The sequence below is a fragment of the Podarcis gaigeae genome (genome assembly GCF_964106915.1).
Source record: "Podarcis gaigeae genome assembly, chromosome: 11".
In the NCBI taxonomy this organism is placed as follows: Eukaryota; Metazoa; Chordata; class Lepidosauria; order Squamata; family Lacertidae; genus Podarcis; species Podarcis gaigeae.
In genome coordinates, this window is record NC_139687.1 from 45330124 (window position 1) to 45343633 (window position 13510).

The window sequence follows — 13510 nt, forward strand, 5'->3', positions numbered from 1 at the left end:
GCCTCCGGGGCGCTGCGAGGCGCTGTGAGCCGAACCGGGGAAACGCAACAAGCGTCCCTAGGACTGAGCGCGAGAGGGGGGCGTGTGTGTGTGTGTCTCACTCGTCTTCGGTGGCTGGCGGTGTGTGGGGATTTCACCCCCACCCCGCTCCGCCTGACGAGGAAGAGCGAGCGGCGGCAGTAGCAGGAGGAGGAGGAACCGAAAGTGCAAGGGCTTCGGAGCAAGGGGAGGAAGCGGGTGTCGAGGCGGGCGCCTGCCGCTTGCGGGCCGAGGAGGACTCGGGTGGTTTCCCTCATGAGGAAGAGGCGGGCCTGAGGAGGCCGACATGTCCGACAACGGCTTCGACCGGGCTCCCGGTGCGGGTCGAGGCCGAGGGGGTGGGGCTCCTACGGCTCCAGAGAGCGGAGCCCGCTTGGGGATGAGCGGAGGCGGAGGAGGCACCAGCAGCAGCAGCGGCGGCGGCGGAAGAGGCTTCGGGGCTCCGTCGCAGCAGCTCCTCAAGCAGGGCTTCGCGCACCACCAGGAACCCCTCCGGCCGCCCAAGACGGCGCCCCCGGGGGCCGGCGCCGCCGCAGGTATTTGGCCCTCCGCCGCTTCCTGCGCAGTCCCTTCAGGCCCTCCCCTCCCACTTTCGTGTTTATATTATTATTATTATTATTATTATTATTATTATTATTATTGCAAATGGGGTGGCCGACCTCCCCGCATAGCCTTGGCCCGTCGTCGGGAACCTCCTTCCTCGCAGTCGTAGCTGAGCAAGAACATAGGAGCCAACTCCTAGGGGCCGGGAGGTCTTTTTTGCCCTCCTCCCCAAACAATAAAATATTTGAGGGGTTTCCCCCCAAGTTTATGGGATTTGCCATTCCAAGGGTGTGCGTGCACTGCGTAATGTCATCGATTATGCGGGGCGGGGCTTACCTGCCCTCCCCCCCCCCCAATATTTTATTCAAGTTGGCACCCCTGGTAGAAAGTGTGCAAACCTGGCTGGGGTGGGGAAAATGTGTGGTGTCCCCCCCTTCCATCTCCACAGCCCTTGTACTCCGTCCAGTCTCCCTCGGGTGAATTTGGGGCTATGCAGGGGCGCCTTTGGAGGAAGATTGTGTGTGTGTGTGGTTTTCTTGGGGGGGGGAGGCGAGAAATCGTCGCTCCTCCCGCTTCAACCCTGTATCTTGGTGTCTAGCGTCATGCACCGCTATTCCTCAAGAGCACCTCTATTTCTGGCCGGCTCCGCATACTGGGTGACTATATTTATTTGCGTCGGCGGCCCTGCTGTAGTAATTATATCACTGGGCTGTGTTGAAATGCACCCTGCTGGTGTTTCTGTCTCTCCCATCCACTCCTCCACCAATGTTTTTGCCATTTCATCCCGAATAGATGCAGAGACGGCCCTTTGAATTTCGGGAATTGAAGCCTGCAGTCCTTTGCAGATTTTCTTTGGGAATAAACCCCCACTGGCCATGATGAAGTTAGGTCCCTCATAGGGTAGAGCCATTATTTTACTTCCTGAAGTCTCTTTGGTTATTGGAATGGCTCCTCTGTTGTCCTGATTTAAATTCTCTGGGCAGGGACGAAGAATGGGATTAGGATTATTGCAGTACCAAGGGCTAGGTGAACTTTTAAAAAAAGATTGGGATGGTGTGTCATCTTCCCTGCATGCCCCATCCTCTCTGTAGACTGCCCTTAAATGCAGTCTGAAATAGATATGTATGGTTACAAACAATGTGTTGATTTATATTTGTGCACGTTTGCTAGTGTGTAGTGCAGCATATATAATTTGACCTTCCCATTCCATTAATTGGAAATCTGGTCCACATATGTTTCTCACTTGGTAGTAAGATGGTACTGCTGATTAGATAGGAATAAAAAGGTAAAGGTAAAGGACCCCTGACAGTTAAGTCCAGTCGCAAGTGACTCTGGGGTTGCAGCGCTCATCTCGCTTTACTGGCCGAGGGAGCCAACATTTGTCTGCAGACAGTTTTTCCAGGTCATGTGGCCAGCATGACTAAGCTGCTTCTGGCAAAACCAGAGCAGTGCACAGAAACACCGTTTAACTTCCCGCTGACGTGCTTTCAAACTGCTAGGTTGGCAGGAGCTGGGACCCAGCAATGGGAGCTCACCCCATCGTGGGGATTCGAACCACCGACCACAGCGCCACCCGCGTCCCATAATGAGGAATAGGGCAGGGTAAAATAAGAGCTTGTGTGTGGTTGTTTTTCTTAAGGTCATTTTCCTATCTGAAGTCTAGCCTCACTAATTTGAAAGCAAGTTCTTGTGAATTAATACAAATTCTTTTTAAGTATATACACTCAGAATTGGGATAGATAGCAGCCCAGTCCTAAACATGATCATTTAGAGTAAGTTCTGCATAGTTCAGTTTAGTTGTGCATAGGGTTGCATTGAACCCAGTGAAACTTGCATTAAAGTACCGGTAAGCATGTTTAGGAAATTACGGTAAAAATGTCTTTGAACTCTTCATGGAGCTTTTGTGCCCATGTGGAAAAGGGCTGTCATGAAACTCAACCAACATTTTAGCCAGTGTTAATTTTGATTACTGATTCAAAATGTAAAAAGCAACTAGTCATATAGGAAGATGCAAGAAGGCTGACATCCTGAAACATGAGGATTCAGCAGTAAATTTGACTGAAATCTGTAGTTGCTTCTAAGGAAGTTTCTTGTGTATTTTTATTTTTACCACTCTTCAATTTAAAATGTTCAGGGCGAATATATAGGGCTTAGACTTTAAAACTGAGCAAGGTGGCAAGATTCCCACATCTTGTGTACTGCATTTAAAAGAAGTTGTTGCCTTTGAGGAAGCAACTACACAGTAAATTAGGAAAGCAGAATATGTCATCAGCTGTAAATAAGTGCGTCGCCTGCCTTAACCCTAAAATTTAGGACAGACAACATATTAAAAAGCTTAGTTTGTAAACTTCTTGAGACAGAGTTGCTTATGCCTGCCATCCATAACATAGAATATACATTGATGATACGATATACTTAATTACCTGTATGGGTTTAATCCAGTTGGTGCCCTTGATTCAGCAGGAGTTATCTGGTAACAGAGAGGAGGTGATTTTTGCTGATCTATCATATCCTTTTGAGTCTCTGACACCCTTAAAATCTGCTTGCGGGGGGGGGGGGAGTTTAGGGGACACTCCAGAACATGTTTCTGGAGATTGCAGGGGACAGGGAAATGAGCTGAAATCTCCTCTCCTCTGTTTGCTGACACCTTTGCTGGAGCAACAGCAACAGGAGGACCAATTGGATTCTATCCTATGAATTAAAATGCCGCCTTAAATACAATTAAATACATTTCTCCACCAACAGAAAGACTGACACATGTCTGCTATTTTGTCTGAAATGTGGCAAAAAGGCTTTATACTTAATAAATACCTTAAATTTTGAATATTTTTCCTCTTATACATGTCTAGGAAAAAGGTTTATGTTTTGGTAACGCAAAACTTTGCTTTATTCTGTGTAATCTTCAGTGCATAGGAATTATTTGTAATTTGTAAGGGGTGCACAAGAAGCTGTCATGGTAAGACCTGTTGACTTAAGGAGTGTGGGATACATAAATATATACACACACACACAAACAAGAATCTTTATTTACGTTCTGAGGCAAAGCTATGTGTAAGATTCCAGATTCAAGCTCTGTTTGAATTGAAAGAACGGGGACAGCCTAATGTCTTCGATATCTAATGCCAATTAATTCAGTTTTTTTTAACAGTTACATTCCCCAATTATACCTTTTAAAAAATATATATTTTTATTTTTAAAAAATGCATCCCAGAACTTCTTTGAAATGCATTTTAGTGGCTAGGGAATACATAGGTTATAGTAAAATCTTCTGTGTGATCCAAGAGAGCTATGGTGGGTTACCAGATAATGACACTCCAGTCTTAATAACTACCGTAGCTAAAATCTAGGCAATAACAGATTGACTGAGCGGGGGACTTGTTCAGATCCCCATTTCAGTACCACTTAATAGACAATCAATCATCAGTAGTGAAGACTCAAATGTTCATTGATTTTGTTTCTCTGTTCACAAACTTCCTACACTAGGGGTTTCCTGACTGCTCTGTGGACCACCAGTGATTCACAAGCTTCATTCAGGTGGTCTGCACTATGTCAGCATTAAATATTCATATTGATTTGTAATTGTATTTTATTGCTTCTTTTATTTCTTATGGTGTAGTATTGTATTACAGTTTGAAGTCGTTCAAACTGTAATACAATAAAATCTAATATAAGAAATAAAAGCAATTAAGAAAGCAATTAAAAATAATGCAGTTATCTAGCACAGCGTATTGCAATAGCTATAACAGGCAGGAAATATTTAGTGGTCAGCCAAGATGCTCAGCAGTTTTCAAATGCTCTGTGCAATAAAATATTCGGGAACCACTCTTTTTGATTCTTAGTGTACAATCCAGTGGTTCCTGGGAGTGCATCCCAGCGGCCATAGGATGAATTGGATCCCTCCTGCTTAAGTCAGAAAGGGAGATCTGAGGTTAAGGGTTTAGCTCTCCAGTGCTAGACGCTCCTCTGAAGTCCTGGCCCAACTGATAATGGAGCTTCAACCCAACATTGCTAGCATCAAACAGGTGTGTGCCAGGTGATTCTAAGAAATTGCTTCAATCCAATGACCTCTTGGCCCCACAACTTGGCCCCAAATTGGAACTGAGGGTGTCCAGATCTCTCCCTCACCTTATCCTCTTGTTATTACTAATGAGGGAGGGGGAAAAAAGTTTTCTAAAAGGCATTTCCCACTGACCTGTGCTGGAAATGAGTGAAGGGCACTCCCTCTGTTCTGCCCTGCAACTTGAGCCCAGAAGGGCATAGGATGAGATGATAGAACTGCCTTTGAATTTAGCTCTCTGTCTCCCACACACCATTTAGGATTGCGGGCTTCAACTATTAATAATTGATTGGACTTTGAGTGGGTTCTTTTTCTTTCTTTTTTCTCTTTGAGATTAAATCTTCTCTGAATTTCACTCTCCCCCCTCCCCTGCATTTTTCCTCATGTCATGTCTTTTTAGATGATGAGCCAGTAGGCAGGGACATTTTTCTGCTAAAGGGCAGGGTATAAATTTTATTCTCACATTTGGAGTTTTCCTGATGTGGTATGATGCAGCTCTTTATATCATTATGAACACCATGTATATTAACAGCCACCTATACGCCTGTGGCAAGAACTGTGTCTAAATTGCATATCTTCTCTAGTAAAGGAATAAAGCCATCTCTCAGCTGTCATAGAACTGCCTTGTGTTTAAGAGACTGCACTACAATGATAGTAAAGTCTTTTAATTCTTCCTAGCTTTAAAGCTGAGCTTAGTTTCCTTTTTCCATGTTTGACCCTGACAAAAGTGATTTATTTAAGTGCTAGTGGTTGCATAATGTCAATAGTGAGAAAGAGAAACAATGAGCAGAAGAGCAGGGATGCCAACAAGATTTTGGGAGCCCAGTACACTGTTGGGGGGTATTTTAAATGACTTCTGGTTGAAACATGCAAACTCAGTTTCTTCATATTTTAAATTTTCAGAACAGGCAAGAGCTACATCTTTACCAGAAAAAAATAGTTCTAAATCAGGAATGGCTAAACCTCAGGTGGTTGTGGCTCCAGTGGTAATATCAAAGCTTTCTGTGAATGCACCTGAATTTTACCCCTCAGGATATACCCCTAATCTTACAGTAAGTATTTAGCCTCCTCTCTCTTCCATTTCCAAGCAAGTGAAGCCAATGTGAACATTCTGCTAGATTTGTTAATCTTCTTTGTAAGAAATGACTTTGATCTTGGAAACTGAAAATCCCATCCCATAATTTCTCTTGGTGTTTTAGAGATCCTTAAACACCAAATGGTTTAAAATGAATAAATCTGCCACCCATAGACACTTTTGTCTGCAACTTTTGATTTGTCTAATATTAGGTCACCTAGGCAATCTGTACGCAACATTTTCAGTTTGCTGAAATTTTTAGAATGCCCTAGGGACTGCTTGAAAAAGTTTGCTCTTGAATGACATGGGCTTTTGTGGATAAAGCCTTCTAATAGGCCCTGGTTATTTAAAAACATATGTATTAGTAGTGTGTATATGTAAAAGTATAACACTTCTCTAATATCTAGCTGTCTGACCTGAGAGGACAGCCTCTCCCTCTTTTTTGATTATGTGCCAGTACTGCACACAGCACATTATTAATATTATTAAGAGTGCTAGTATACTTGACTTCAAATACCCTTCCATAAAACTAAGTATCTTTTGCTATAATGTAACACATGGGTTGCCAGTGTGGATTTGGGGAGGGCTATAAGTTGGAAGGGGAAGCAGAAAGTCCATTTATATACTGTTTCTGGTCTGTATGAAAAAATCAGCTTACTTGCTTTTTTGCAGTAGCATCTCTAAAAAGCAACAATGTTTACATTTTATATATGCACATAATAATTACAAAATGAATAAATGTAGAAGATTTTAGTTGAGGGAAAAATTAGCTAATTAGAGTGTGCGCATACACACAAACAAATTCCAATGCCATTGCAACTGCCTAGCTGAAACAGCTCCTGTTGAGTGAATTGGGCATTCTGTGCCTGTGACATACCACCCAGTCTTGTTGTTATATATTATTTTACAGTAGCTATAATTTAGCTGTAATTCACCAACAGCAAGTATTCATGGTGTGTGGACAGGACAGCATGGCTCACCACAAGATTGTTAACAAGGCCCCCTAGTAGAACTTTATGCCCAGTTTAAGACTGTTCCAGGTTGTGTGTTTTTTAAACTTCAGATTGCTTTATTTATTTTGCCTTCCTTCCACTATTATTGGTAAATATAAGTTGTTGAAGCCATTTGAATGAGAACTGATAATAAGTTTAATTCCAAAGCTGACTATAATCGCTTTTAGGAATCTTCTTTGGAAGATGGTTGTGATGGATTTCCAACTCTAACAGAATATGTGCAGGACTTTCTCAACCACCTTGCAGAACAGCCGGCTTGTTTTGAAACTGAAAGAGCACATTTTTCAGAAACTGTAAATGCTTGTGTCACTACAGATGAAGCATTACAAGAACTTGTTGAGCTCATATACCAACAGGTAGAGTGTGTGTATATATATATGTCATGTTTGATGGACAGGTTGCATAATATATATAAAGTATCTACATGAATTTCTAATCTCACATTAACATGCTATCCCATCAAGTTTGCTTTTATTAAAATAAAATAAAAGATTGAGCCTTTAGGAGCTTTTGAAGATCTGGATGTTAATTATTTACACTAGAGATGAAGCTTTTCATACAATTGTAAATTTGGAAGGGAACTCAAAGGTCAGCTACTCCAACCCCCCACAATGCAGGAATCTCAACTAAAGCATCCATGACAGATGACTATCCAGCCTCTACTTAAAAACCTCAAATGAAGTAAATTTACCACCTCCCAGGTGAGACTGTTCCACAGAGCCGGCTGCAGGGGAACAGCCTCTGTTAGACTAGGTTCAAGAGGAGGAGAGACTGGCTGCACCCAAATCCCCTCGGAGCAGGAGGAAGAGCCGGGTACTGGGGCAACGTCAGCCCAGCAGGAGGTGGGGCAAAAAGTGGAGGGTGTCCTGCTGGTGCAGACAGTGTCATCCATTGGGGCCAGCTGGTTCATCCAGTGAAGACTGAGCTACGAGAGCTCGGACTGCAGCTTCTGTGTAATTACTAAATAAATCTAAGAGTAATTAACCTGTCAGCCTGCCACATCTTGTGTGGGAGAGACATCGTAAAACCCGACAGAATCTTCTACTTGAAGCCATTGGTTCAAGTCCTGCCCTCCAGAGCAGGAGAAAACAAACTTGCTCCATCTTCCATGTCACATCCCTTTAGATACTTGAATATGCCTATCATATCTCCTCTCTGTCTCCTCTTGTTCAGGCTAAATATAACCAGTTCTCTCAACTGTTCCTCATAGGGCTTGGTTTCCAGACCCTTGATCATCTGGGTTGCCCTCTTCTGCACACTTTCCAGCTTGGTCAGTAACCTTAAACTGTGGTGTCTAGAACTGGGGACAGTATTCCAGGTGTGGACTGACAGGGGCAGAATAGAGCAGGACTATGACTTCCCTTGATTGCGACACTATACTTCTTTTGATGCAGCCTAGAAGAGTGTTTGCTTTTTTGCAGCTGCATCACACTGTTGACTCATGTTAAGCTTGTGGTAAACTAAGACCTCTATATCCTTTTCATGTTTACTATTGGCAATCCAGGTGTCCTCCATCTTATGTTTGTGCATCTGATTATTCCTGCCTTAGTGTAAAACCTTACATTTGTCCCTATAAAAATTCATTTTGTTAGTTTGGGCCCAGTTCTCCAATCTGTTAAAGTCATTCTGAATTCTGATTCTATCTTCTGCAACATTAGCTAACCCTCCCAGTTTGGTTCCATCTGCAAATTTGATGAGCATCCCTTCGATTCCTTCATTCAAATCGTTTATAAAGACATTGAACAATTATGGGCCCTGCAGTACCTCACTTGTCACTTTTTTCCAGGATGATGAGAAACCATTTGTGATCACTCTTGTGGTTCGGTCAGTCAACCAGCTACAAATCCACCTAAGAGTTACCTTGTCCAGCACACATTTTACCAGCTTCTCCACAAGAAGATAATGGGGGACTTTGTGAAAAGCCTTTCTGAAATCAAGATAAGACTACATCCACAGCATTCCCCTGATCCACCAAGCTTGAAACTCCTATCAGAAAAAGAAATGAGATTCATCAGGCATGGCTTATTATTGAGAAACCCATGTTGGGTCTTAGTTATCACAGCATCCTCTTCTTAGTGCTCACAGACTAACCATTTAATTATCTGTTCTAGGACCTTTCTTGCTATCAATGTCAAGCTGACAGTAGTTGGTAGTTGTCTGTACCTGACCTATTCTCCAAGTATTCTCAAAGATTAAAGACAAAGGCTCAGAGATTACACCTGCAAGTTCCTTTAGTATACTTCAGTGCAGCTCATCAGGCCCTGGAGATTTCAAGTAACTGGGTACTCCCTTGCCACTTTTTCCTGGGCTGCAGCTCTCTCCTTGCATCATTTATGCTGTTATTACCAGGCTGGACACTGCTTTCATTTTGGGAAAGACAGAGGCAAAGTAGGTGTTGAGCAGTTCAATCTTTTCTCTGTCACCCAATAGCATTTGTCAATCATCTCCATGCAAAGGACCTACTACTTGCTTGTTCTTCTTCTTGCTTTGAACATAGCTGAATAAACCTCTTTTGCAAGCCTGAGTTCATTCTGAGCTTTGACCCTCCTAACTTCCCTGCAACTGTTGCCTATTCATGTATACTCTTTGTGATTTCCCCTTTCTTCCATTTCTTATACATGCCCTTCTTACATCTCAGCTCATCTGTGAGTTCCTTATGCAACCCCACTGGTTTCTTTAGATGCTTCCCACTTTTCTTGTTGGTATTGTCTGCGTTTTGTGCCTTCAGTATTTCACCTTTAAGAAACTGCCATTCGTCTTTGATTTTTTTTGACCATGGAATTTCACCCAGTAGTTCCTTAAGGATTTTTTTAATCTAGCTTCTTAAAGTGCAGAGTGCATGTCTAGCTACATTCAGCTTTCCCATGCCTCTGTACAATGAAACCCACTTCCTTCCCTGGTTCCTAGTACTTTCACTTCGTTGGTCAGCTCTTCCTTGATAGTGAGGACCAACTCCTTGCAATTTTGCCATGCAAATTTAAAATAGTGACAGAAAGGTGTGTACCTTTGAGTAATGGGCTGCAGAATGATGAAGCTCTCCCTGTTTTTTAAAGTTTGGCATGAAGGAAACTTACATTCTGCGTTATAGCTTAGAAATATTGTTTAATCTTCACTGAATGTCTTTTACTACACAAAGCAAATGGGGAAAGGTAACCAACTCTTATATCCAAAGTATTATTTTTTTCCTTTTGGGGAGAAGTTCATTTGCTTTATGAAACCTTACTGCAACCTACTTAAAATTCTAGGAAATGATTTAAAAATAGAATATTAGTTCCAGTTTCAATGCTATTAGTGTCATAGTTCACTGAATAATCAGCTAAGGTCAGGGCACGTGTAAATGCCAATTCAGAAATCAAAGTTTAAGTAGGACTTCTTAGATACGAAATAGGAAAATACCTCTTTGATCCCTTTTTTCACTTGCAACCTTCTCTATTGTTTGTTTACTGAGATGTAAGGCCTTCTATGTTCAATATGGCCTACTCCAAAGGAAATAGGTATTGCTTTCTGAGGCTACTTAATGTTATTTTTGCATTATCATTCCTCACTTCTGTTAGTTGGCATTTTTTTAAGCATTGGAAAATGCACTTCAAGCTGTGGGCATTATGTACTTTTGTCTCGTCCATAACTTGAGAGAGATATCTGTCACTTTGCTAACATTACAATGTATCCTGTAGTTGTTTTTATATTTCAAAATGCACTGGTTTTTGCGTCTTTTTCTGCTCCTGGTATTGTATAAATTCAGCTAGATAATATTTACTATCAAATGTTGAGGATGTAGAAGATGTCTTTCTGCCAAAAGCGAATTTGAAACCTCATGGAAGTTTTGAAAATGAGGACAGAGACCTTGAATTGAACTCTTTTTATCAATTAGAGGACTCGGTACAAAGATAACTCACAACTGCTTTCTTAGATGGCTGTGAGTGGGGGTTAGCAGTGTTGCAGCTGTGGGACTTAAGGGAAAAGCAAGGAACTAAGTGTTTCAAAGGCCAAAATTATACCAAGGGGGCACATGAGTATAAGAAAGGGTGCATTATAATAAATAAGAACTGAGTTAACTGAGCCTTAGAGGAGGCCTAGCTGCTGGTTGTTGTTGGGGCCTTTAAAAAACTGATTTCTGGTTAGCTGAATATTGTTCTTTTCAAGTTCTTGTGGAGTGGTCAAGGAAAATATTTTAAGTACAAGAAATCCACAGTATTTTGTAATTTTAATTCCAATTATTCTTTTGTTTGAAAGGCTACATCTGTACCAAATTTTTCTTATATGGGAGCAAGGCTGTGCAATTATCTTTCTCATAATCTCACCATTAATCCGCAAAGCGGCAACTTTAGACAATTGCTGCTTCACAGGTCAGTATCTGTATTTTTATGACACTAATCAGTCATGCTCAAAATTGGCTTGATTTTCTTGTGTTTCTTCGCTACTTAAACATCTGATTCAAGAGATTGCCCAGTGGACTACCAGAACAATTTTATGTGTTGCATAATTATATTCTGCCCCTATACATCAGATGCATTTTGGGATTTTTGCTTCATTTTGCTTCATTTCTTCACTTCTTTTCAAATATTTTGGCTGGCATGTTCTAGTAAGTAAAACTTACAGATTTTATAGTAATGAAGGAGAAGCTGCTGACAGTCAACCAGACTTAATTTAGTCTGTGTATATTCTATATTCTTTCCATGTTTCGAAGAGTCCCAGCTTTCATTTTTAATGCAAATTTCTAGCCTGCATAATTGCAGAAAGCAAACCACCTGATTTTTTTTTAGATAAACAATCCGTTGTTTTCCTCCCCCACCCAACCAAGAATACATTTGTGTGTGTATCTCTTAAGTCTTCCCATGCTATTAAATAATACCATATATATAAACTTAACTGCAACTTGTATAACTTAGTAGGTAAAAAAGCTGGGTGCCTGTAGTGCTGAAGTTCAGCTTTTTTATTCTAACGAATGAAAAGTGATGAATATGCTTGAACATTCATCTGGTATATTTTTTCTGGGTGGAATTCAATGTTACTCTATTACAAATGTTCTATCTGTATAAGCTTTTCAGCATGCATTCACGGACACAGTTGGGATGGGTCTCTAGTAATCTGGCGAAGTTTTGCCTCTTCACAAATTTATCTTGGACAACATCTCATTTTATATTGCATTATAGATCTCGGTGGAAGCTATTGACAGTTGAGTCAGTGCTATCTGCATATCCCTTTCTTAATTACACCTGAGTGTAACTGAACCCAGAAATATATAGCTAAATATATGAAGGGTGCATTTAAGTTAATGGCAGCGATCTATTTGAGTAGTGAACAACCATACTCATGAAATGAAGCCCTGGATACGCAATTGTTTCAACTATACACCATCCCATTTTAATCTATCCTTTGCCTATTATTCCCCATTAATACTGGTTTTTAACTGCAGGTTTTCAATTTTTTTGTATGACTAGAACTGACTGACGTTGAGAATATTGCTGATTAAAACATGTCTTTTCTAGGTGTCGAAAAGAGTATGAAAATAGAGATGAAGCTGCCAAAGGAGATGAAGCTGCACGGAAAAGATTTCATGCATTTGTGCTATTTTTAGCTGAGCTTTATCTAAATCTAGAGGTAAAGGGATTTGGTTTAAAAAAAATCAGACCAGTGGTGAGAAAAGGATCTAAGCATACATTTTGACTATAAGTCAAAAGCAGTAAAAATCTAAAAATAAGTATCATACCTTTAGCGTAGAGTTCTCTTATTTATTGCATAATTTCAATAAAATTATTATTTCTGTTAAAGTGTCCAAATCCTTGTTGAAACATCCAAGTGCCTTTTTGCTTACTTGCCAAAACATTGGATGGTGTGAACTACTGTATATATTCCTTAATGAGCAGTTGAGTAGAATTCTGCTACTATCCTTTATCACTTTATTTCCCTAAACAAAACTGCTATACACTCGTTTATTCTTAACATGAAGCATTTTATCCCACTTGGTGGTTAGAAAGAGCTCCCATAACCATGACACCATTGGTAAGATGGTCCCTGCTCTGAGGCTTACAGTATAAAATACATGAAGGAAAAAGGATCAGAAGGGAGGGGGGACTTGAAGTAATAGTTCCTAGTTAGTTCTTCTAATGACCATCTAGAATGGAAAGCGTTTGAGGCCAAGGGGAGTCAAAAGTTGTTGGGTCCTTCAGCAGAACTCATGGAGAGACCTACATTCCCAGCTCTTTCCCTCTCATGTAGCCTGATGGAATGGCTGCTGTAGATGACAAGGGTTAGTCTAGTTTCATTGTAGACTGAAGTATTTTCTTCCTTTTCTAACCAAAACTGAGAGTTTAAGGGAAGGGCCCAGAATATTCTTGAGGATTATTCAGACAGTAAAGTTAATCCAGAATTATTAGGTGATTAGGAATGCTAGCATGAATGTATCAATTTCTAAATACTTTATCTGCCAGCCAGCTTCCTAGAATTAGGCTTCTTAAGTCTAAGTAATGTAGTGCAATTGGCAAATAAAGTATTTAGCGTAGTTAAGAAGCATTGATTTCAACAAGCTATTATAAAAGGTGGCTTTAAATTTCCTCTTAGCTATTCAAGTGTACAAAATCATTATTCCTGATTTAACAAGCAGGCAAAATATATATATTTGCAGAACAAAGTAGTCTTGTTGATTTTTAAAAGGGGGAGAAGACTTACTGCTGCCAAAAAGAAACATAGAGAAATGGCTCCCCAAAGCCAGAAAAGAAAGGGGAGGGTGTGTGTTCTTTAGCCACATACTTAACAGGGAGGAAGGTGCAATGCTAAATTTTC

At 40.9% G+C, this 13510-nt stretch overlaps 1 protein-coding gene across 1 annotated transcript in view; it reads left to right on the top strand.

Annotated features, from left to right (window-relative positions):
- PAIP1 (poly(A) binding protein interacting protein 1) overlaps positions 1-13510 on the top strand; it is a 20337-nt gene continuing 6827 nt past the window's right edge. Inside the window, exons 1-5 of the mRNA XM_083703610.1 lie at positions 1-575; positions 5543-5691; positions 6895-7083; positions 10961-11073; positions 12217-12328. Coding sequence (XP_083559736.1) covers positions 326-575; positions 5543-5691; positions 6895-7083; positions 10961-11073; positions 12217-12328 — 813 coding nt within the window. The 5' untranslated portion in view covers positions 1-325. The remainder of the gene's footprint in view (positions 576-5542; positions 5692-6894; positions 7084-10960; positions 11074-12216; positions 12329-13510) is intronic.